This window comes from Pan paniscus, chromosome 20 (assembly GCF_029289425.2).
Source record: "Pan paniscus chromosome 20, NHGRI_mPanPan1-v2.0_pri, whole genome shotgun sequence".
Classification (NCBI taxonomy): Eukaryota; Metazoa; Chordata; class Mammalia; order Primates; family Hominidae; genus Pan; species Pan paniscus.
The window spans coordinates 16,156,890-16,179,152 of NC_073269.2; the positions used below are offsets into that span (position 1 = coordinate 16,156,890).

Consider the following 22,263-nt stretch of genomic DNA (forward strand, 5'->3'; position numbering starts at 1 on the left):
AGGCCGTACCTGTAGCTGGTATGGGGGGCATAGACTTCGCGGGCGGGGAACTCCAGAATCTCCTTGGTGGGCCGGCCCCTGGGGTCCGGGTAGGGCTTGATATGAAGCAGCTCAGGGGAGAGGCAGAAGTGGGGATTTTCAGGAGCCGGAGAAATGTCGATCTTGAGCTGGGCTGGGAAGGGAAGAACCGGTTTGCACCTGCCTGGGAGCCTCCTGGCCCAGCCCACCCTTTCTGGGCTGTGGAGTCAGGGCAGACTCTCCCACGATGTTCTCTGGGGACTGGGGGCTGTGTCCCTCAGGCGCCAAGGCCAGAAATTGCCCTCAACTCTGCTGTCTGTCACCCTAAATTTTTTTTCGTTTTTGTTTTTCTTTTTTTTAAGTGGAGTCGCTCTGTTGCTCAGGCTGGAGTGCAGTGGGGCGATCTTGGCTCACTGCAACCTCTGCCTCCCCAGTTCAAGTGATTCTCCTGCCTCAGCCTCCCAGGTAGCTGGGATTACAGGTGTGTGCCACCACACCTGGTGAATTTTTGTATTTTTAGTAGAGATGGAATTTCACCATGTTGGCCAGGCTGGTCTCAAACTCCTGACCTCAAGTGATCTGCCTGCCTCGGCCTCCCAAAGTGCTGGGATTACAAGTATGAGCCATCACACCTGGCCCCCAGGCTGGTCTTGAGCTCCTGGGCTCAGTCATCCTCCTGCCTCAGCCTCCCAAAGTGTTGGGGTTACAGACTTAAGCCACTGCACCCCAGCCTTACCCCTACATTTGATCAACTCTGCCCCCAGGACCCCTGCCTGCCCCGCTGCCATTAACCACCTATTGACGCTGTATCCATCTTATTTATTCTGCTTCTTGTCTATGGTCCCCATTAGAAGCTGTAGCCAGCCCCTGAGGTCAGGGATTTGTCTATCATGGTCATCGTTGGGTCTCTGATGCCCCTGGCACAGTAGGTGCTCTCAGTGTAGGTTTGTTGAGTGGCTGAGTGAGAGTGATACTTCTTGTGTATGGGGTGTGCCACGCACCAGTCACAGGACGTAGTCGCCGCAGCAGGGACGACGGGCGCCTCATGTCAGCCAGGAACTTGAAGAGGTCCTCGTCACTGAGTCGCTCAGCCTCCTACATGGGACCCGTTCCCGTCAGCCTGGGCCAGGGGGCTAGGGGTCCCCAGGGCTAATGCAGCCAGCGGGGAGTGGGGGAGTCCCTGGCCCCAGGGTAGGACACCTGCTTAAAGAAGTTTGTGACAGTTAGCGTGGCTGGACGGAAGCCAGAGAAGCTGCAGGCGTCGTCCCCACTACTCGCCCGGTCCTGGGGCCCCCGACGGCGGCGGTCTGTCCAGGCTGGCCGGCGCTCTAGGGGAGGGAATGACAATGACAAAAGGGGGACCAAGATGAAACAGGGAGACTCAGGGGCGGCACAGTTCGGCCAGCAGAGGGCGCACCCCCTCGCCCCGTAGCCCCGCCCCAGGCCTGTCAGCACCACCCTTTAGCCCCGCCCCAAGCCTGTTAGCCCCGCCTCCTCACCGCCCTCCGAGTCAGAGTCCCGGTCCGGCTGCCCAGCGCTGCTCACGATGTTGGCCAAGTGCACGGCCGTCCAGGCGAAGGGCATGCGGTAGCGGCCCAGGCGGGTGCAGAACTGCTCGGCCGCCAGGCGCAGCTTCTCTAGCTTCTCTTTGTTCTATGGGGAGACCCCGTCCCCTGCCAGCTCAGCATCCTAGCCCTGCTGAGTCAGGGATCTGTTGCCCCTAGTCCAGCCTCCACACGCTTACCTTGGCTGTGTCCACTTCTTTCAATACCATGTAAGGCTCACAGCACTCACTGATGTCCCCTTGCTGAAGCACCTTCTCCAACTGCGGGGCAGATGAATGAATCCAGTTAGGCGCTGCCCGAACGCTCTGTTCCCCCGTGCTGGCTCCCCAGCCTCCTGGACCCCTCATGGGCCCTCGGACACTCCTATCATATGAAGGCCTTTGCTCCAACACCTCCCATGGCTCCCGCTGTCCTTGGGATCAAGGGTTAGTGTTGGCCTGCCTGGTGGCTACTCCCTCCCATTCTTCAGATCTACCCCTAAACTCCAAGCCTACCTTTAGCTGGTGATATTTTCCCTAAATTTACTTATTTATTTACATTTATGTATGTATGTATGTATGTGTGTATTATATAGAGACAGGGGTCTCGCTATGTTGCCTAGGCTGGTCTCAAACTCTTGGGCTCAGGTGATGCCCCTGCCTCTGCCTCCCAAAGTGCTGGGATAACAGGCATGAGCCATCACGTTCCCGGCTTGCTGTGAATTTTTTTTTTTTAGACAGAGTCTCCCTGTTGCCCAGGCTGAAGTGCATGATGGGATCTCAGCTCACTGCAACCTCTGCCTCCTGAGTTTAAGCAATTCTCCTGCCTCAGCCTCCTGAGTAGCTGGGATTACAGGTATGACCCACCACACCTGGCTTTTTTTTTTTCTTTTTTTTTTTTGAGATGGGGTCTCGCTCTGTCACCCAGACGGGAGTGCAATGGCCCAATCTCGGCTCACTGCAACCTCTGCCTCCCGGGTTCAAGCAATTCTCCTGCCTCAGCCTCCCGAGTAGCTGGGACTACAGGTGCCTGCTACTACGTCCGGCTAATTTTTGTATTTTTAGTAGAGACGAGGTTTCACCATTGGTCAGGCTGGTCTGGAACTCCCAACTTCAGGTGATCTGCCTGCCTCGGCCTCCCAAAGTGCTGGGATTACAGGCGTGAGCCACCGCGCCCAGCCAATTTTTGTGTTTTTAGTAGAGAATGGGTTTCACCATGTTGGCCAGGTTGGTCTCGAACTCCTGGGCTAAAGCGATCCTCCCGCCTCAGCCTCCCAAAGTACTAGGATTACAGTTGTGAGTCACTGTGCCTGGCCTTCCCTACATTTTTCTTTGTTAGTGTAAACAGAGGCCACTCTGGGCATGGCTCTGAGCCATGAGGCCTAGACTCCAATCCTGACCACTCAGGGGCTGTGGGACCCTGGGCAGTGGGACCCTATCCACTCTGTGCCTCAGTTTCCCCATCTGGAAAATGGGAGCCATGGCACCCCTCCACCTTGGGCCCTGTGGTGAGGACTGAAGGAGGGATCCCTGTGAAGCGTGACCATAGCAGCACTTGCCTGTGGACACTGGATTCATTTCATCATTGCAAACTAATTGAAGGTTTTGAGAAAAGAAATTTGACCTCCCTCCCAGAAACAGAAAATCTCAAATGAGGGTGCCAACTATGTCTTTCATCTGTCCACAAACTTCCCAACAGCATCTCACCCACCTCCAAGGACCCCAGCCTGTCACATGTGCCCAGGGATGGCTTTTCTCCCCAGGCTGCCCACATATGGTTCTCAGCTCAACTGTCGCCTCTCCCTGGAAGCCCTTGGTGATTTCTCCCCACCTGAGTTGGGTCAGGGGCCTCCTCCCTGCCTGTGTTTCCCCCACAACAGCCCTGATTACCCTTCTTGGTGATGTATCTGTCTCATTCTGTGAAGGCAGGGACTAAATCAGTGACATTCGCCATTACCACCCCCTTGCCCAGCCCCAGCAGGCACCTTGATGACCAGGAAGATGTCAGGTGAGGGGTAGGTCACAGAGAAGATGGCAGAGCGGGCCAGGGTGGAGATGGCAGGGTGGGTGCCATGAGCCCGAAGCAGCCCCTTCATGGAGTCCGAGTTCAGGTCGAAGTAGAAGTTCTCCGAGATCTGGGGACACCAGAGGCAGCTGGGCCACCAGCTCTGGGAAGCCCACAGCCCCCCAACAAGGAGAAGGAAGGGGAGGAAAGAGAAAAAAGGGCCTCCTACCTTCTTTTTCTCCCGCACATCATACAGAGCCAAGATCCCAAAGATGGGCTCAATTTCAATCTCGAACCTACAAGTAAATGGGAGGGAGGGGGCTCTCCTTAACACTTCCCGCTGTCCACACACCCCACTCCCTCTTGAGGCCCAAGGTGGGGGGCATCTGACTCCCACTGGGCCACATGGAACCGCCACTTAAGGGCTTGCAGAAAAGGTACATCTCATTTTGCAAAAGGGGAAACTGAGGCACTGAAGTTTTTTCTTGGTTTTTTTTTTTTGAGACAGAGTCTCGCTCTGTTGCCCAGGCTGGAGTGGAGTGGTGCGATCTCGGCTCACTGCAACCTCTGCCTCCCGGGTTTAAGCAATTCTCCTGCCTCAGCCGCCTGAGTAGCTGGGACTACAGGCACGTGCCACCATGCCCAGCTAATTTTTTGTGTTTTTAGTAGAGACAGGGTTTCTATGTATGTACGTATTTATTATATAGAGACGGGGTCTCGCTATGTTGCCCAGGCTGGTCTCAAACTCCTGGGCTCAAGTGATGCCCCCGCCTCTGCCTCCCAAAGTGCTGGGATAATAGGCATGAGCCATCACGTCCCCCGCTTGCTGTGAATTTTTTATTTTATTTTTTTAGACAGAGTCTCCCCTGTTGCCCAGGCTGAAGTGCGTGGTGGGATTTCACCATGTTGGCCAGGCTGATCCCACCCGCCTCAGCCTCCCAAAGTGGTGGGATTACAGGCGTGAGCCACCGCGCCCAGCCGACACTGAAGTTTTTTTCCCCCTCCCTACACCCTCAGTAAGTAACTCACACAGCGCTCCTCCCTGCAACCACGGCCCTTGTTCAGTCGGCATGGGGGCAGTTTTGGGCTCAACAATCCCCACATCTTGAAATTCTCAACTTCCGGGTTTCCCCGTCCCTCCTTTCTGGGGTGTCATCTGCAGCCACTGTCACTCTGCACGGAGTTCCCATCTTGCTCACCTGAATGGCCACCATAAAAGTCCTTCCCTGTCTTACTCCACCTTGCTGGCCTCCGCTCACCATGCACCTCCAAACTGAAACACTGAGCACTCCCTGTTATACCCCTTCCATCCTCTCTATTCAGCCAGCTCCTCTTCCTCACTGGGTCTCCATGTACACGTCCCCCTGCAAGGGAAGCTGTCCCAGATACCCGCTCGCACCCCTCAAGCTGGGCCAGGGGACTCCTCCAGGACTCTAGGCACTTTCAGCATCGCTTACCCCGGCTCTGTGTGGTCATCGCATGGTTATGTGTTCTGTATACAGTAGGGACTTCATAAATGTTTTATTTTTGTTTCTTTGTTTGTTTGAGGCTGGAGTGCAGTGGCACAATCTCGGCTCACTGAAACCTCTGCCCTCCGGGTCAAGAGATTCTCCCGCCTCAGCCTCCCAAGTAGTGGGGATTACAGGTGCCTGCCACCACGTCTGGCTAATTTTTTTTTTTTTTTCAGTAGAGATGGTGTTTTGCCATGTTGGCCACGCTGGTCTCAAATTCCTGAGCTCAGGTGATCCGCCTGCCTTGGCTTCCCAAAGTATTAGGATTACAGGTGGGAGCCACCGTGCCCGGCCAATAAGTGTTTGTTGAATGACTGGATGAGCCCACAGAGCCAGTTCCCAATCCTTGTGTTTAGGGCAGGAGGCCCACCCAGGCCTCAGGCCAGAATGGAGCCTCCCTTTCCTGCCCCAATCCAGGCAAGAACTCGGGGTGGGGAGAGGCAGGGCCAGGCTCAGGTCCAAGTCCACATCCTGTTCAACTCTGTTCCCACGCACTTCTGCTGCTCCCCGGGGGCTGGTGTGGAGGGGCCCTGGGCGGCTGAGAGCCAGGCCCGGGGCCACTAGCACCCGCCCCAAAGCCTCCCGGCCAAACCCTGGATCCCAGCAGCAGAGCAGGCAAGCGCCAGACTCCAGCCTTACAAGTTGTATGGTCTTGGTGTCATGTTACCACTCCGTGCCTCAGTTTCCCCACCTGTGCCCACTTCATGAGGTTGTGGTGAAGATTAGACGGGTTCATATACATGAAAGGCTGAGAACTGATCCTGGCATACAATTGGCACTTAAGGATTGGAGACTCGGGATAATGAAAAAGGAAGTCTTCCTTCCCCCATAAAAGCCCATACATAGGTGGCCACATAGGTGACAGGGCCGCACACGGTAATGGCACTACTCACGTAGTGTGCACCCCACCGGAACCCATGTGGTCGCTTCACGCATCTAAGAAGAGAGACATGTCAGTATACTCACTTGAGCGACAGACACTTGACCAAGATCCTCTGTCCAAAGTGCTCGCGGGGTGGCTCTGGGCGGCTACAGCGTTCCACGGCTTCATCCTGCCAAGAGTAGGGGGTGGGAGCTGGGCGGGAGGAGCTGAGACATCCTCCAGGAAGGGTCTGGAATGCCCAGCCTCAGACCAGCTCTACCCCAGCCTGACTAACCGTCTTTCCGTCCCTGCCTGTGAGCCTTTACACGTGCTGTTCCCCTGCCTGGAATGCCCGTCTTCTCCCACTCCTCCTTGTCTTGCTAATGTCTGCTCACTGTTCATATATACTTCTACTATATAGAGGTATATAGTAGGTGTCCATATATAGAAGCTTTTTTTTTTTTTGAGATGGAGTCTCGCTCTGTCACCCATGGTGGAGTGCAGTGGTGTGATCTTGGCTCACTGCAACCTCTGCCTCCCAGGTTCAAGTGATTCTCCTGCCTCAGCCTCCGGAGTAGCTGGGATTACAGCTTAGCCAACACTTCCTCCAGGAAGTCCTCCCTGACCCCTGAGTCCTGGGCAGGCACCTCTTTCGGGTGCCCACAATGTCCTGGTGTAAGGAGCCATGGTGGCTGGGACACTGAGGACCGTGTGAGGGACAATTACCAGCACCTCATCATGGCACTACTCTGTCTGGATTATACGTTCCTAGTAGAGAGGTCTCTCCTCCGCTAGTGAACTCTGAAGGCAGGGACTGGGTCTCTCTATTCATGGCTATATCCCCAATGCCAACAATACAGTGGGTACCCAAACATGTTAGTCGAATAATTATAGAGGTATACAATAGGTACCTACTAAAAGTTAGTTGGATGAACATAAGCAAATACAGAAAGCATTCAATAAATGTTGACTGGAGATATAGGGATATACACCCAATAAGGCACCCAGTAAGTACTGATTGAATAAATATAGGTGTATATAGTAAGCACTCAATAAATGGCCAAATACAAACACAGGAGTATATACTAGGTACCAAATAAATGTTGGTTGGATAAAAATAGACATATGTGGTAGGTGTTCAATAAATATTGGTTGATTAAATAGAGAACTATACAGTAGGCATTCATGTATTGAATAAATATAGGGATATACAGTTGGTACCCAATACATGCTTGTTGGATAAATAATTTTTAAAAATTTATTTTCTGGCCAGGCGCAGTGGCTCATGCCTGTAATCCCAGCACTCTGGGAGGCTGAGGCGGGCAGATCACAAGGTCAGGAGTTTGAGACTAGCCTGGCCAACATAGTGAAACCCTATCTCTACTAAAAATACAAAAATTAGCCAGGCATAGTGGCACGTGCCTGTAGTCCCAGCTACTCAGGAGGCTGAGGCAGAAGAATCGCTTGAACCTGGGAGGTGGAGGTTGCAGTGAGCTCAGATGGCGCCACTGCACTCCAGCCTGGGTGACAGAACGAGACTTGTCTCAAAAAAAAAAAAAAAATTGGGGGGGTCAGCCCCCCGCCCGGCCAGCCACCCCATCCGGGAGGTGAGGGGCGCCTCTGCCCGGCCACCCCTACTGGGAAGTGAGGAGCCCCTCTGCCCGGCCAGCCGCCCTGTCCGGGAGGGAGGTGGGGGGGTCAGCCCCCCGTCCAGCCAGCCACCCTGTCCAGGAGGTGAGGGGCGCCTCTGCCTGGCCGCCCCTACTGGGAAGTGAGGAGCCCCTCTGCCCAGCCACCACCCCGTCTGGGAGGTGTACTCAACAGCTCATTGAGAACAGGCCATGATGACAATGGCGGTTTTGTGGAATAGAAAGGGGGGAAAGGTGGGGAAATCGGATGGTTGCCATGTCTGTGTAGAAAGAGGTAGACATGGGAGACTTTTCATTTTGTTCTGTACTAAGAAAAATTCTTCTGCCTTGGGATCCTGTTGATCTGTGACCTTACCCCCAACCCTGTGCTCTCTGAAACATGTGCTGTGTCCACTCAGGGTTGAATGGATTAAGGGTGGTGCAAGATGTGCTTTGTTAAACAGATGCTTGAAGGCAGCATGCTCCTTAAGAGTCATCGCCACTCCCTAATCTCAAGTACCCAGGGACACAAACACTGCGGAAGGCCGCAGGGTCCTCTGCCTAGGAAAACCAGAGACCTTTGTTCACTTGTTTATCGGCTGACCTTCCCTCCACTATTGTCCTGTGACCCTGCCAAATCCCCCTCTGCGAGAAACACCCAAGAATGATCAATTAAAAAAAAAAAAGAAAAGAAAAAATAATAATAAATAAATAAATTAATTAATTTAAAAAAATTTATTTTATATATTTTTTTACCTTTCCTATGGTGTTGATGGTTGGATAAATATAGGAGTATATAGTAGGTGTCCATATATAAAAGCTATTGAGGCCAGGCGCGGTGGCTCAAGCCTGTAATCCCAGCACTTTGGGAGGCCGAGGTGGGCGGATCACCTGAGGTCAGGAGTTTGAGACCAGCCTGGCCAACATGGCCAAACCCCGTCTCTACTAAAAAAAATACGAAATTAGCCGGGCGTGGTGGCTGGCGCCTGTGGTCCCAGCTACTCGGGAGGCTGAGGCAGGAGAATGGCGTGAACCCGGGAGGCGGAGCTTGCAGTGAGCGGAGACAGCGCCACTGCAGTCCAGCCTGGGCGACAAGAGCGAGACTCCATCTCAAAAAAAAAAAAAAAAAAAAAAAGCTATTGAATAAACATAGGGGATAGAGTAGGTGCCCAATAAATACTGGTTAGCTAACTATAAAGGTATATAGTAGGTGTCCATATACAGAGGCTATCTTTTTTTTTTTTGAGACAGAGTCTCGCTCTGTTGCCCAGGCTGGAATGCAGTGGTGCGATCTTGGCTCACTGCAACCTCTGCCTCCTAGGTTCAAGTGATTCTCCTGTCTCAGCCTTCAGAGTAGCTGGGATTACAGGCGCCCACTACCATGCCTGGTTAATTTTTGTACTTTTAGTAGAGATGGGGTTTCACCCTGTTGGTCAGGCTGGTCTCAAACTCCTGACCTCAGGCGATCCACCCGCCTCAGCCTCCCAAAGTGCTGGGATTATAGGTGTGAGCCACCACGCCCAGCCAGAAGCTACTTTTTTTTTTTTTTGAGACACAGTTTTGCTCTGCTGCCCAGGCTGGAGTGCAGTGACGGTGATTTCGGCTCACTGCAGCCTTCACCTCCCGGGTTGTGGCGATTCTCATGCCTCAGCCTCCTGGGAAGCTGGGATTACAGGCACCTGCCACCATGCCTGGCTAACTTTTGTATTTTTAGTAGAGATGGGGTTTCACCATGTTGGCTGGTCTTAAACTCCTGGCCTCAAGCAATCTGCCCACCTCAGCCTCCCAAAGTGCTGGGATTACAGGCATGAGCCACCATGCCCGGCCTAGAAGCTATTAAATAAGCATAGAGTATACAATAGGCACCCAATAAATGCTGGTTGGATAAATATAGGGGTATATAGTAGGTGTCCACATATAGAAGCTATTGAATAAACATAGGATATACAGTAGGTGCCCAATAAACACTGATTGGATTAATACAGGTGTATATAGTAGATGTCCATCTATAGAAGCTATTGAATAAACATGAAGTATACAATAGGCACCCAGTAAATGCTGGTTGGCTGATATCTGGGAAGGGGCACCCACCTCGTCAGGCGCCGGGTAGAGGGTGAGCAGGGCCGGGGGCCGGTGCTGCCGTCGAAGGGTTTCATTGCGCCGGTCCACATCTTCTGGGACCACCCGCTCTAGCAGAGAGGGCAGCAATGAGTCAGCTGCCAGGTTCCTCAGGTCGAAGATGCTAGAGGCACCACTGCTTCGAGGGGTGTCTTCTGGGGAGCCTGAGCCACGCCGGGAGTCATTCTGCCAGTGGAGAATGTGCAAGCACTGAGTGCCAGCTGTATATACCCTCACCTCACTCTGGTGAGAGTGTCCTCATACTCACTCTAGAGATGGGGAAATTGAAGGTCAGGGGGTGAGGGTCATCACTCTAAGGGTCACCTGGGGGTTTTGCCTACCCTCTTTCCAGAAACTTCTGTCTGGAGAGCCTCCCAACTTTTACCATTGCTGGGGGAGGCTACTCCTTATCCCACATTTGGGGTAGATGATCCTTATCTGGTCAATCAAAACACATCTACCCACCCTAGGGACTGGCTCCAAGGGCCTGGGCTTGGCCAATGAAAGCCTTCCCTGGGACTTTGTTCACTGTCGCCAGGGAAGGAGAGAGTTCTTCCTGACCTTCCTGCACTGGATCAAATCCCAGCTCAGCTCTGTGACACTGGGTCTCTGACCCCCAACTCTAAGGGCCTCAGTTTCCCTATGTACATCTAAAAATAATAACAAAATTAGCCGGCATGGTGGCGCATGCCTGTAATCCCAGCTACCCGGGAGGCTGAGGTGGAAGGATCGCTTGAATCCGGGAGGTGGAGGTTGCAGTGAGCTGAGATTGCACCACTGTACTTCAGCCTGGGCGACAGAGTGAGACTCCATCTCAAAATAATTAATTAATTAAAATAATAATAATAATGAAAACAACAATAATCTTTGGAATAATTATGGTTGGTATACAGTAGGTGCTCAGTAAATGTTGATTGACAAAATACAGGCTCACGGCCTCTAAGAACCTTGCTGTGCCTCAGTTTCCTTACCTGGGTGTAATGGCTGCCCTGACTCCTAGGATGAAAGCAGAGGACACATATGAAGCCTTCAGTACACCCTAAGCACTCAATAAATGTTTATAATTATGACCCCTAACTTTTTACTCATGGGGACTGATGCAATTCCTTTTGAGCTCAAGGCTGTTTGGGTCATTTCCTGTCACATGTGACCAAAAGCTGAGGCCGGAGCCTCCACACATACCCCTTCAGTGACCCCAGCCAGGGGCTTCCTCACCGAGTCCTCAGGGCCGGACCTCTCGTCTCCAGAAGCGTCCTGCTCAAAGACCTGGTGGGGGAGGCCCTTCTGTCGCTCCCGCTGTGTCTCCGTGGTGACGGGGCTGTATGCTGCACTCAGGTACTGATACCTAGCAGGAAACGGGGCTGGGCAGGTAGGGAGGGCTGAGGGCCCCCAGGGGGTCCCCAGTGTGTTCTGACACACCTACATGGCACCTTCAAAGCCACCGTCCTTGTGCTCCACCAGACAAGTTTGCCTGGTCTTGCAGGGACAATGGGCAGATACACAGTAGGACCGGCTGCAGACATCAGCTCAGCCCTTTTGGGTTCCGAACCCCCTGAGCTGCCCCCAAGTCAGACTCACCTTCTGTGGACAATGACCCAGTCCTCAATATACATCTCCACCGCGGCCCTCACCTGGGCATCCAGTTTTCTGCAGCAAAAGAAGATCAGGGTAAACAGAGGCAAGGCCTCTGTGAATCCTTCTGCTAGCCTGTAAGGTTAGCACTGTCCTGCCTATTCCAGACAAGGGGAGATGGAGGCTCAGAGAAGAAGCATGGCTTGTCCAACGTCACGGCCAAGCCAGGAGCTGAAGTTGGGCTGTTGATGGGGATGGCAGAGACAGAGTGGAATCACAGGCAGAGAGGGCGTGGGGCTGAACCCACTCATCCTTGGGGATCCCGGGCTCCGTGGTCCGGCATTCCCGGGGCTGCAGCAGCAGCTCCAAGTCATCAGCTGGGAATTCTACCAGGTCCCTGAGGGGCCCGGGCTCAGCATCTGGTGGCCGGCTCAGAAGTATATCCTCGAAGTCCAGGGGCTCGACAACCTCAGTCAGTGGGACCTGGATTGGAGCAAAGTGGCTGTGATTGCACTGCCTAGGAGGCTGAGAGTGGGGGCACGAGGCAGGGGTGGGTGCGTGATGGCTTCAAACTCAAATAGGAGGGCGGTGGGAGCCATGGAGGGTGTTGGAGTTACGGAGGAACCATGGAGGACGATGACCTCAGACTCTCCACCCCCACCTCAGATTTCCCTGCCCTGCCCCTCCCTCCAGGGGCTCCAGGAAGGAAATCACACCCCATGCCTGGAAGGGCAGAAACTAACAGTGGAAGGAAACAAATGTTGACAGAGGCCAGGCAAGAGACAATTCCTAAAGCCCCCGCAACCCTGTGGGCAACATGGCCCTACCCCTCTCAGGCGAAAGTCACTCCCCTCCCCAACTTCTCCCTCCTCCATCCCCATCTAGGTGGTCCAGGTGGCTGGAGATGGGGGACATCAGGAGGGAGCCACTCCCCCGACCACCCACAGGGTGACAAGCAGCGGCAGGGAGAGTGGCCACAGGAATTGGTGAGACTGCTAGGACCAGGACAGGGACTCCCTCCCCCAACACTGCTGGGTCCCTCTCGGTTTCCCCCCAGGACAGGCCACAGGAGGGAGGGGGTGGGATAGAACCTAGGCCAAGGAAGCCCCTACCTCTGTCTGAGAGAGGGCAGGGGGCTGGGGGCGGACCCCCCAAATACTTACCCCCAGGGAGCTGCTGCAGCGCCTGCTGGAGTGGGGGGAGCCACTGCGTTCCCGGGACACCTGCTTCCGCACCTCTGCGGCCACCGTCCTGGAAAGACAGGGAGGGGGACACTGCGGACGGGAAAACTCAGGCAGCGGAGCGGACAGATTCTTTCTATGAGGAAAATCCAGATTGTGGAATGAAATAAATAGGCTGAGGGCCAAGAGAACCAGGAGTGCTGAGGCTTTAAGGGCCCACAGCTCCCCAGTTCCCCCAACCCCTTCCCCATCAAGCACAGATCAGGAGATGAGAATGCTGCCACCAGTGGGGTCTGAAGCCATCATGGACTCTCCTTCCCCTCCCGGCTGGGCCTGTGGCCTTCCAGGTCTGGAGGGAGGCCCACGGGTCCCTGGCCTCTGCTCCCTCATCTGGGGGACCTCTGTCCATCCTGCTGTTCCCCGACACACCCAGCCCTGCCCCTGGACCCCATCCAGAACATACATCCCTTCCCATCCTTGCTTTGGGGCCTTGGATAAGTCATTTCCACCTCTGAGCCTCAGTTTACCCATCTGTAGCTGATGCCCTGACTTCACAGAGCTGCTGGGCAGAGCGGAGCCTGGGGCCTGGCCTGAAGTCACAGAGATCCTGAGATGAGGCCATTGTGTCAGAGGTCAACCTGGCCTGCGGGGCCCAGAGCTGGGAGGCCTTTTAAGTAACCCCAAGCAACCAAGGTGGGCCCTGGGGCCTTCCTGGGCCACCTGGATCTGAGCAGGCCTTCAAAATCAGGGAGGTTGGCCAGGCGTGGTGGCTCACACCTATAATCCCAGCACTTTGAGAGGCTGAGGCAGGCGGATCACCTAAGGTCAGAAGTTCAAGAAGGGCCTGGCCAACAAGGGGAAACCCCGCCTCTACTCAAAGTACAAAAATTAGCCAGACTCCTGTAGTCCCAGCTACTCAAGAGGCTGAGGCAGGAGAATCGCTTGAACCCGGGAGGCGCAGGTTGCAATGAGTCGAGATCGTGCCACTGCACCCCAACCTGGGCAACAGAGCAAGACTTTGTCTCAAAAAAAAAAATCAGGGAGGATGGGGGTAAAGGGGCAAGACTCGCAGTAGAGGGGACTCTGCAGGAATGTGGAGCAGAGCCAGTGGGGACAGGGATGGCTCAGCCCTCCAATTCCTCTGGCTGAGCTCAGAAGTGGATGAGAGAGCCATACAGTTACCTGAGGGTAGAGGGTGCCCAGCAGGGGGCACAGCAGGTGCAAAGGACCTGAGTTCGGGCTCCGTGCTTTGAGTGTGGAGACTCCTGCTCCCTGGGGTCTCTGTGAAGGCAGGAGCTAGGGCTGTGTGTCCCCCAAAGAGGGCCTTGCACATACTAGGCACACACTCCTTTTTTTTTCTGAGATGGAGTTTCGCTCTTGTTGCCCAGGCTGGAGTGCAATGGCCACAATCCCGGCTCACTGCAACACCCGCTTCCCGGGTTCAAGCGATTCTCCTGCCTCCGCCTCCTGAGTAGCTGGGATTACTGGCATGCGCCACCACGCCCGGCTAATTTTTCGTATTTTTAGCAGAGACGGGGTTTCACAATGTTGGCCAGGCTGGTCTCAAACTCCTGACCTTAGGTGCTGGGATTACAGGCATGAGCCACCGCTCCCGACCTACTTTTTTTTTTTTTTTTTTTTTGAGACAGACAGGGTTGCTCTGTTGCCCAGGCTGGAGCGTAGTGGCATGATATCGGCTCACTGCAACCTTCGCCTCCCAGGCTCAAGTGATCCTCCTCCCACCTCAGCCTCAGCCTCCCAAGTAGCTGTGATTACAGGTGTGCACCACCATGCCTGGTTAATCTTTCTATTTTCAGTAGAGATAGGGTCTTTCCACGTTGCCCAGGCTGGTCTCGAACTCCTGAGCTCAAGCGATCTGCCCGCCTTGTACTTTTTTTTGACAGAATGAGTGAGTCCCTTCCAGTCTTTTTCTACAACTTGCCCAAATCTGCTGAGTGAGGGGAAGCCCCAGGTCTTCTGGCTGTGTGGCTTTGGGCAGGTAGGATACCCTCTCTGGGCCTTAGTCCCTCTTAAAATAGACAAGCTGATTGCCTGGGTTTTCAGGGCTTAATCCCTTCTGCTTCCCAATTCCCTGTGTAATTGTAAATTTTTTTTTTTTTTTTTTGAGACGGAGTCTCGATCTGTTGCCCAGGCTAGAGTGCAGTGGCGCAATCTCGGCTCACTGCAAGCTCCGCCTCCCGGGTTCACGCCATTCTCCTGCCTCAGCCTCCTGAGTAGCTGGGAGTACAGGCGCCCACCACTATGCCCAGCTAATTTTTTGTATTTTTAGTAGAGACAGGGTTTCACCGTGTTAGCCAGGATGGTCTCGAACTCCTGACCTCAGGTGATCCGCCCCTCTCGGCCTCCCAAAGTGCTGGGATTACAGGTGTGAGCCACCGTGCCCGGCCCCATTTTTGCTCTTAACAGTCTTGGAGTCTTGCTTCTACTGACTGGGGGGGTTGAGAAAAGCGCTTGTGGGGAATTCAAAGGATGTGAAAAATTAGGGCTTTTGTCTTCAAATTCCCAAAGTCGGGCTGCTGCCTCCAGAACCGTGGGCACACAGGGGCTGGGGGATAATTTACAAAAGATGCTGGGACAGGGGACGAAGCTGTGCCCTGGTCCCAGCTGTTCTGCAGCTGCTGCTCCAGAGGAGGGAGACGGGAGAAGGGACGGCTGGGCCTCCAGCTTCCTTTTCCCCTTGGCCTTGGAGAGAGGCCCCTGCAGTGGGAAAACGCCGGGTCTGCAACACCACAGCCACAGAGCCAGCTGACTGCATCACAGGACTCTGCACGGAGAGCCGTCAAGCGTGGATGAGTGACCATCAGTCTCTCAGCCTCGGGGCTCAGGCCACTGACCACCTTCTTGAGCTGTTCTGAGTGTAAGGCTTTGCACACAGTAAGTGCTCAATTAGGGCTTGCTGCCACCATGTTGTCTTCTAAGACAATCCTAGGCAGCTGGGATTTCTGACCCTGGTTTTTTGTTTTCATTTTTAAAAAAATTTTTATTTATTTTTTTGAGACAGAGTTTAGCTCTTGTTGCCCAGGCTAGAGCGCAGTGGCATGATCTTAGCTCACTGCAACCTCCACCTCCAGGGTTCAAGCGATTCTCCTGCCTCAGCCTCCTAAGTAGCTGGGATTACAGGCACCCACCACCATGCCCGGCTAATTTTTTGTATTTTTAGTAGAGATGGGGTTTCATCATCTTGGCCAGGATAGTCTCGAATACTGACCTCTGGTGATGCACCCACCTCAGCCTCCCAAAGTCCTGGGATTACAGGCATGAGCCACCGAGCCCGGCCTGTTTTTGTTTTTTTGTGTCTGTTTTTTTGAGACAGGTCTTACTGTTGCCCAGGCTGGAATGCAGTGGTGCAATCACGGCTTACTGCAGCCTCAACCTCCTGGGTTCAAGCAATCCTCCTGCCTCAGCCTCCTGAGTAGCTGGGACAACTGATGCACACCACCATGCTTGGCTAATTATTATTATTATTATTATTTTGTAGAAATGGGGTCTCACTATGTTGCCTAGTATGGTCTCAAACTCCTGACTTCCCCTGATCTTCCCGCCTCAGCCTCCCAAAGTGCTGGGATTACAGGTGTGAGCCACTGTGCCTGGCCTCTGACCCTGTTTTTACACCAAGGTGAGATGTAGATGGCAACCATGAGTGTCAGGCCTGGTGGCTTGCACCTATAATCCCAGTGCTTTGGGAGGCCAAGGCGGGAGGATCGCTTGAGCCCAGGAGTTTGAGGCTGCAGTGATGGCACCAGTGCACTCCAGCCTGGGCTACAGAGACACTGCCTCTTAAAAAAAAAAAAAAAAAAAAAAGCTGGGCACTGTGGCTTATGCCTGTAATCCCAGCACTTCGGGAGGCCGAGGCGGGCAGATCATCTGAGGTCAGGTGTTTGACACCAGCCTGGCCAACATGGTGAAACCCCGTCTCTACTAAAAATACAAAAATTAGCCAGGCATGGTGGCACATGCCGGTAATCTCAGTTACTCGGGAGGCTGAGGCAAGAGAATCACTTGAACCCGGGAGGTGGAGGTTGCAGTGAGCCGAGATTGCGCCACTGTACTCCAGCCTGGGCAACAGAATGAAACGCTGTCTCAAGAAAAAAAAAAAATCCATCTATAAGCCAGGTGTTGTGGCTCATGCCTATATTCCCAGCATTTTGGGAGGCTGAGGTGGGAGGATCACATGAGGCCAGGAGTTCAAGACCAGCTTGGGCAACATAGCGAGACCCCATTTCTAATAAACACAAATGTACACACACACACGCACACAGAAAAAACCATCTGTGATTATTAAGCAAGGTTGAAAACATGCCAATCCAGCAATTCTACTCCAAGGTGTAGATTACTCAGAAGGAAACACATGGCCAAGAATGTTGACACCTCTGATCATGACAGCTCCAAAGTGAAACTCACATGTTCACTGACCAAAGAGGGAAATAAATGCATGAGGCAGGGGAATACTACCCAGCAATGAAAAAGGATTGCAGGCAATGGCCCAGCTGAGCCTTCCTGACATGATGCTGAGTGAACAAAGTTGGGCACATGGATGCAACATCTCATGATTCAGTTTATATGACAATATAAAACAGGCCAGATCAGGTAGGGGTGCTGGCATGCGGGAGGGAGCCAGGAAGGTGGAGATAGTCCCCATGGGAAATTGACCAAGTGGCCATTTCCTCATTTCCTTGCCCTTTGCTTTATAATTATTCTTTAAACTTCGCACTTTTCTTTCTCTCTCTCTCTCTCTTTTTTTTTCCTTGAGATGGAGTCTCTGTCGTCCAGGCTGGAGTGCAGTGGTGAAATCTCAGCTCACTGCAACCTCCACGGCCCGGGTTCAAGCGATTCTCCTGCCTCAGCCTCCCGAGTAGCTCGGATTACAGGCACCCACCACCATGCCCAGCTAATTTTTGTATTTTTAGTAGAGATGGGGTTTCACCATGTTGGCCAAGCTGGCCTGGAACTCCTGACCTCAGGTGATCCGCCCACCTCAGCCTCCCAAAGTGCTGGGATTACAAGCATGAGCCAACGCGCCCGGCCTATAACTATTCTTTAAACTTTGCACTTTTCTTTCTCTTTTTTCTTTCTTGAGACGGAGTCTCTGTCACCCAGGCTGGAGTGCAGTGGCGTGATCTCAGCTCACTGCAACCTCCACGTCCCGGGTTCAAGTGATTCTCCTGCCTCAGCTTCCCCAGTAATTGGGATTACAGGCACTCGCCACCATGCCTGGCTAATTTTTATATTTTTCGTAGAGACGGGGTTTCACCATCTACAGACCCGAACTCCTGACCTCAGGTGATCCACCTGCCTCAGCCTCCCAAAGCGCTCGGATTATAGGCATGAGCCACCATACCCAGGCTACTTTCTTTTTCTTTCTTTTGAGACAGGGTCTCACTCTGTCACTCAGGCTGGAGTGCAGTGGCGCAATCACGGCTCACTGCAGCCTCAACCTCCTGGGCTCCAGCAATCCTCTCATCTCAGCCTCCCCAGGAGCTGGGACTACAGGTATGAGCCACCATCACACCTGGGTAATTTTGTTTCTTGTAGAGACAGGGTCTCGCTATGTTGCCCAGGCTGGTCTTGAACTCCTGGCCTCCCAAAGTGGTAGGATTACAGGTGTGAGCCATCATACCTGGCCCAAAATTTGTAGTTTTTGGTATGAATGTTGTATGTTACAGTTTTTTAAATGGTAAAAAATAACAATATATGTATGTGCTTGTGTTTGCCAATATATTCAAGGATGGGGGAGAGAGAGAGAGGGAGAGAGATGTTTACCTGAAATTTCACTGGTAACTTTGGGATTTTGAAATTTGTCAATAAATACCTCATTTTCTTCCCACCCCTCCAATGAATCATTATTTCTTTTCTTTTTTCTTTCTTTTTTTTTTTTTGAGATGGAGTCTCACTCTGTCGCTCAGGCTGGAGTGCAGTGGCGGGATCTCGGCTCACTGCAACCTCTACCTCCCAGGTTCAAGCAATTCTCCTGCCTAAGCCTCCCGAGTAGCTGGGATTACAGGCATGCGTCACCACGCTTTTATAAGTTTGTAAAGTTACAAAAAGCTAACTTTTTGTATTTTTAGTAGAGACAGAGTTTCACCATGTTGGCCAGGCTGGTCTTGAACTCCTGACCTCAGGTGATCCACCTGCCTCGGCCTCCCAAAGTCTGGGATTACAGACGTGAGCCGCTGCACCCGGCCTTTTTTTTTTTTTTTTTTGAGACAGAGTCTTACTCTGTCACTCAGGCTGGAGTGCAGTGGCACGATCTCTGCAACCTCCACCTCCTGGGTTCAAGTGATCCTCCTGCCTCAGCCTCTGGAGTAGCTGGAAGATTGTCTAATATTCTGGTTAATCTGGTATTTGTGGAATAAATGACTGAATAGATGAACAGATGAATATAGGACCAGCTCTGAGTATGTAGACACCTGGGTGCCCAAGAGCGAAGTTGCTCTGGAAGCCCTGGGCCACTCCCTCACAGTTCACTAGGGCCCCAGGATCATTCTCTACTCTTACCCTGAGCTCTACAGTATCCAAAACCTCTCTTTCTCACTTGAGTAAAAACCAGGACCCAAGGACATACAGACCAAAATGCAAAGAAACAGACAGCAAGCTGGGCGCAATGGCTCACGCCTGTAATCCCAGCATTTGGGAGGCCAAGGCAGGAGGATCACTTGAGCCCAGGAGTTTGAGGCCAGCCTGGGCAAGATAGTGAGATCTCGTTTCTACTGGGCAAGATAGTGAGATCCCGTTTCTACAAAAGGTTAAAAAGTTAGCTGAGTGTTGCAGCATACACCTGTAGTCCCAGCTACTTGGGAAGCTGAGGCAGGAGGATCATTTGAGCCTGGGAGATTGAGACTGCAGTGAGCCAAGGTATCACCACTGCACTCCAGTCTGGGTGACAGAGCAAGACCCTGTCTCAAAAACAGAAAAGGAAAAAAAAAAAAAGCCTGGGTGCAGTGGCTCACACCTGTAATCCCAGCACTTTGGGAGGTGGGCGGATCACCTGAGGTCAGGAGTTCGTGACCAGCCTGGTCAACATGGTGAAACCCCCTCTCTACTAAAAATACAAAAATTAGCTGGGTGTGGTGGTGGGGCCTGTAACCCCAGCTACTCAGGAGGCTGCGGCACAAGAATCACTTGAACCCAGGAGGCGAAGGTTGCAGTGAGCCGAGATTGTGCCATTGCACTCCAGTTTGGGTGACAGAGCGAGACTCTGTCTCAAAAAAAAAAAAAGAAAAGAAAAGAAAAGAAAAAGAAAAGAAAAGAAAAAGAAAAGGAAAGAAAAAGAAACACACAGCAATAATGTTTGCAGCCTCAAAAACGCCAAAGGTCTAAGACAGAAAGCCAATTTACAGACAAAGATAATGATAGAACATAAAAATTGCCCAGCCATTATGCCCCAGCCACCAAGTCTCATCCCTCCTCTGCTGAGAACTCCCCATGGCTCCCACCTCACCTGGGGTCCAAAGTCAAAGTCCCTTGCACAGCCCACACGACCCTGTACATTCTACTCTTACTGTCCCCCTCCAGCTCTCTGTTCCTGCCTCAGGGCCTTTGCACAAACCCTTCCCACTCTTTCCCCCCACAAACAGGCCTCTCTCATCTCCTTGAGGTTTTTGCTCAAAGGCACCTGCTCATCCAGGCCTTTCTGACCCACCTCCCGCATCTCAAGCAGCCCCCACCCTCCCATCCCCCTTCCCTGTCTTCTTGTCCCTACAGCACTTGTCACTGACAGGTAATCTACTTGATCAGGCTTCTGGTCTCTCTCCGCCACTATATCCCAAGAGGGGGATCTTTTGTCTCCATAAGACCAGGGCCCAACCCACAGGGCAGCTCTTTCACCTGGGGGCAGTCAGGACAGGTCCCCCGGGGAGAGGATACCTGAGCTTCTGAACGCACCCTTGTCGCAAAGACCCCCCCGCCAACTGGGGGCGAGGCTTTTCAGCCCCAGAGAGTCTGATATCCCCCTCCCAGGCTGTGACTCTCACAATCCCCAGTGGCCACGGAAATGGATCGCCCAGCGCCTGGGGCCTGTCCCCTCCCCCGTCTGCCCACCAGCTGGTTCTGTCCCCAGCCCCCACTCCCTCCATTCAATCACCCATCCATCCCCAGCGCGGTCCAGCCCGTGATGGGAGAGCCTGAAGCAGAAGGTGGGGGGGCGTCCACAGCTGTCCCCCTTCCCCCCACCGACAGCTGGGCACTGGACCCTGGAGGGGGAAGGGCACGGGAAACTCCTCGAGGGGTTTCAAACGCCACCAAGGAGCCCATCTCTGTCCCCAAATTTCAGAGCCTGGAGCCTCCCTGCCCCAAACCAGGCACTGAGGAAGGAACAGAAAGTCCGGCCCACCCCGATCTCCGAGAGCGCGGGGACAGTGAGGGGCCAAGAGAGGCGGACGGGGAGCGCAGGGAGTTCAGGGGGCGCCGGTGATCCGCATCCCCACGCCACCTCCTCCGCGAAGCCCTCCGGACACACCCCCGCGCGTCACGGAGGCAGAACGGCAGCCGCCATCGCGCTCCCAGCCCCGACGCGACTCCCATCTGGGACCCCCGCCGGGACCCCCGCGGCCCTCCCCGCCTTCTCCCGCTCCCAGCCCCGGCCGGAGGAAGCTGGCGGGACCCGGGCCGAGGCGGAAAAGGGTTGAATTGGGGGCGCCCGGGCGGGGAGGGTCGCACCGCCCCGGGGCGGAGCCGGGCCACGTGGGGGAGGTGGGAGGGGGCCCCGCGGCCACACTACCTGTTGATCTTGTGCGCGAAGGCGCGGCGCTCGGAGGCCGCCATGGTCCTCGCGTCCCGCCGCCGCCGCCCCGGGCCCCGGCCCCGCCGCCGCCGCCGCCTCCCGGTTCTGGGCAGCCGGGGCGGGGCGGGGCCGGCGCGGGGGCGGGGCCCTTCCGGGTGGCCCGGGCCGCTCCGTGCTGCCCCTGCAGGCCGGAGGGGTCGCCTGGAGTCCTGGGGGCTGGGGAAACTGAGGCTGGGGACGGAGAGGAGGCCCCGGGATCCAGGCTGGGCGGGCCCCAGACTCCCGGGCTGGGGGGACGCTCTTTCTACCCTAGGAGAAGGGCTGGGGAAACTGAGGCTGAGGAGGGAAGTTAGGGAGAGGAGGCGCTGGGACCCAGACTGGGGGTGCCCCAGACTCCCGGGCTGGCGGGGGCGCTCTTTCCACCCTGGGAGCTGGGCTGGAGAAACTGAGCCTGAGGCGGGAGGGAGGGAAGGGAGGCGCTGAGACCCGGGCTAGGTGGACCCTAGGCTCCCGGGGTTTAGTGGGGTGGTCTTCCCACCCCAGGAGCAGGGCTGGGGAAACTGAAGCTCAGGAGGGAGGGAGGGAGGGGAGGCGCTGGGACCCAGGCAGGGTAGACCCCAGATTTCCGGGGTTTGGGGGTCGCTCTTTCTGCCCTCTGACTCCTGGCTGGAAAACAATAACGATGTTCATGTATCTAATAATCATACCTGTAAGTATAATCGTGGCCGTGCATGGTGGCTCACGCCTGTAATCCCAGCACTTTGGGGGGCCAAGGCAGGAGGATTGTTTGAGCCCAGGAGTTGGAGACCAGCCTGGGCAACATAATGAGACCCCGTGTCCACAAAAAATGCAAAAATTAACCAGGCATGGTGGTGTGTGCCTGTAATCTCAGCTACTTGGGAGTCTGAGGGAGGAGGATCGCTTGAGCCTGGGAGGTCAAGGCTGCAGTGAGCTGTGATTGTGCCATTTCAATCCAGCCTGGGTGACAGAGCGAGACCCTGTCTCAAAAAGTCTAATTGCTAAGATGTCATTGAGCCTGGCCCTGCAGTTCACACATGCAGAAGAAATGATTGTTTTCCTCCTTT

At 54.1% G+C, this 22,263-nt stretch overlaps 1 protein-coding gene across 5 annotated transcripts in view; it reads right to left on the reverse strand.

The window, feature by feature from the left end:
• The window catches only part of DOCK6 (dedicator of cytokinesis 6), a 63,628-nt gene extending 42,325 nt beyond the window's left edge, over nt 1–21,303 (reverse strand). For 2 of the 5 annotated variants that reach the window (XM_034946037.3, XM_034946036.3), the window contains exons 1-14: nt 21,176–21,255; nt 12,421–12,508; nt 11,565–11,740; nt 11,264–11,332; nt 10,901–11,030; nt 9,659–9,871; nt 6,044–6,129; nt 3,796–3,862; nt 3,547–3,696; nt 1,763–1,843; nt 1,518–1,671; nt 1,219–1,346; nt 1,020–1,113; nt 10–172 (exon numbers count right to left, since the gene is read on the reverse strand). In XM_034946037.3, the coding sequence (XP_034801928.3) occupies nt 10–172; nt 1,020–1,113; nt 1,219–1,346; nt 1,518–1,671; nt 1,763–1,843; nt 3,547–3,696; nt 3,796–3,862; nt 6,044–6,129; nt 9,659–9,871; nt 10,901–11,030; nt 11,264–11,332; nt 11,565–11,740; nt 12,421–12,508; nt 21,176–21,219 (1,643 nt within the window). In that variant the 5' untranslated portion in view covers nt 21,220–21,255. Of the gene's footprint in view, nt 1–9; nt 173–1,019; nt 1,114–1,218; nt 1,347–1,517; nt 1,672–1,762; nt 1,844–3,546; nt 3,697–3,795; nt 3,863–4,595; nt 5,773–6,043; nt 6,130–9,658; nt 9,872–10,900; nt 11,031–11,263; nt 11,333–11,564; nt 11,741–12,420; nt 12,509–21,175 lie in introns of those variants that run through there. The other 3 variants (XM_034946035.4, XM_034946034.3, XM_063599881.1) reach the window with 3 other exon arrangements.
• Nucleotides 21,304–22,263: the final 960 nt, after the last annotated feature.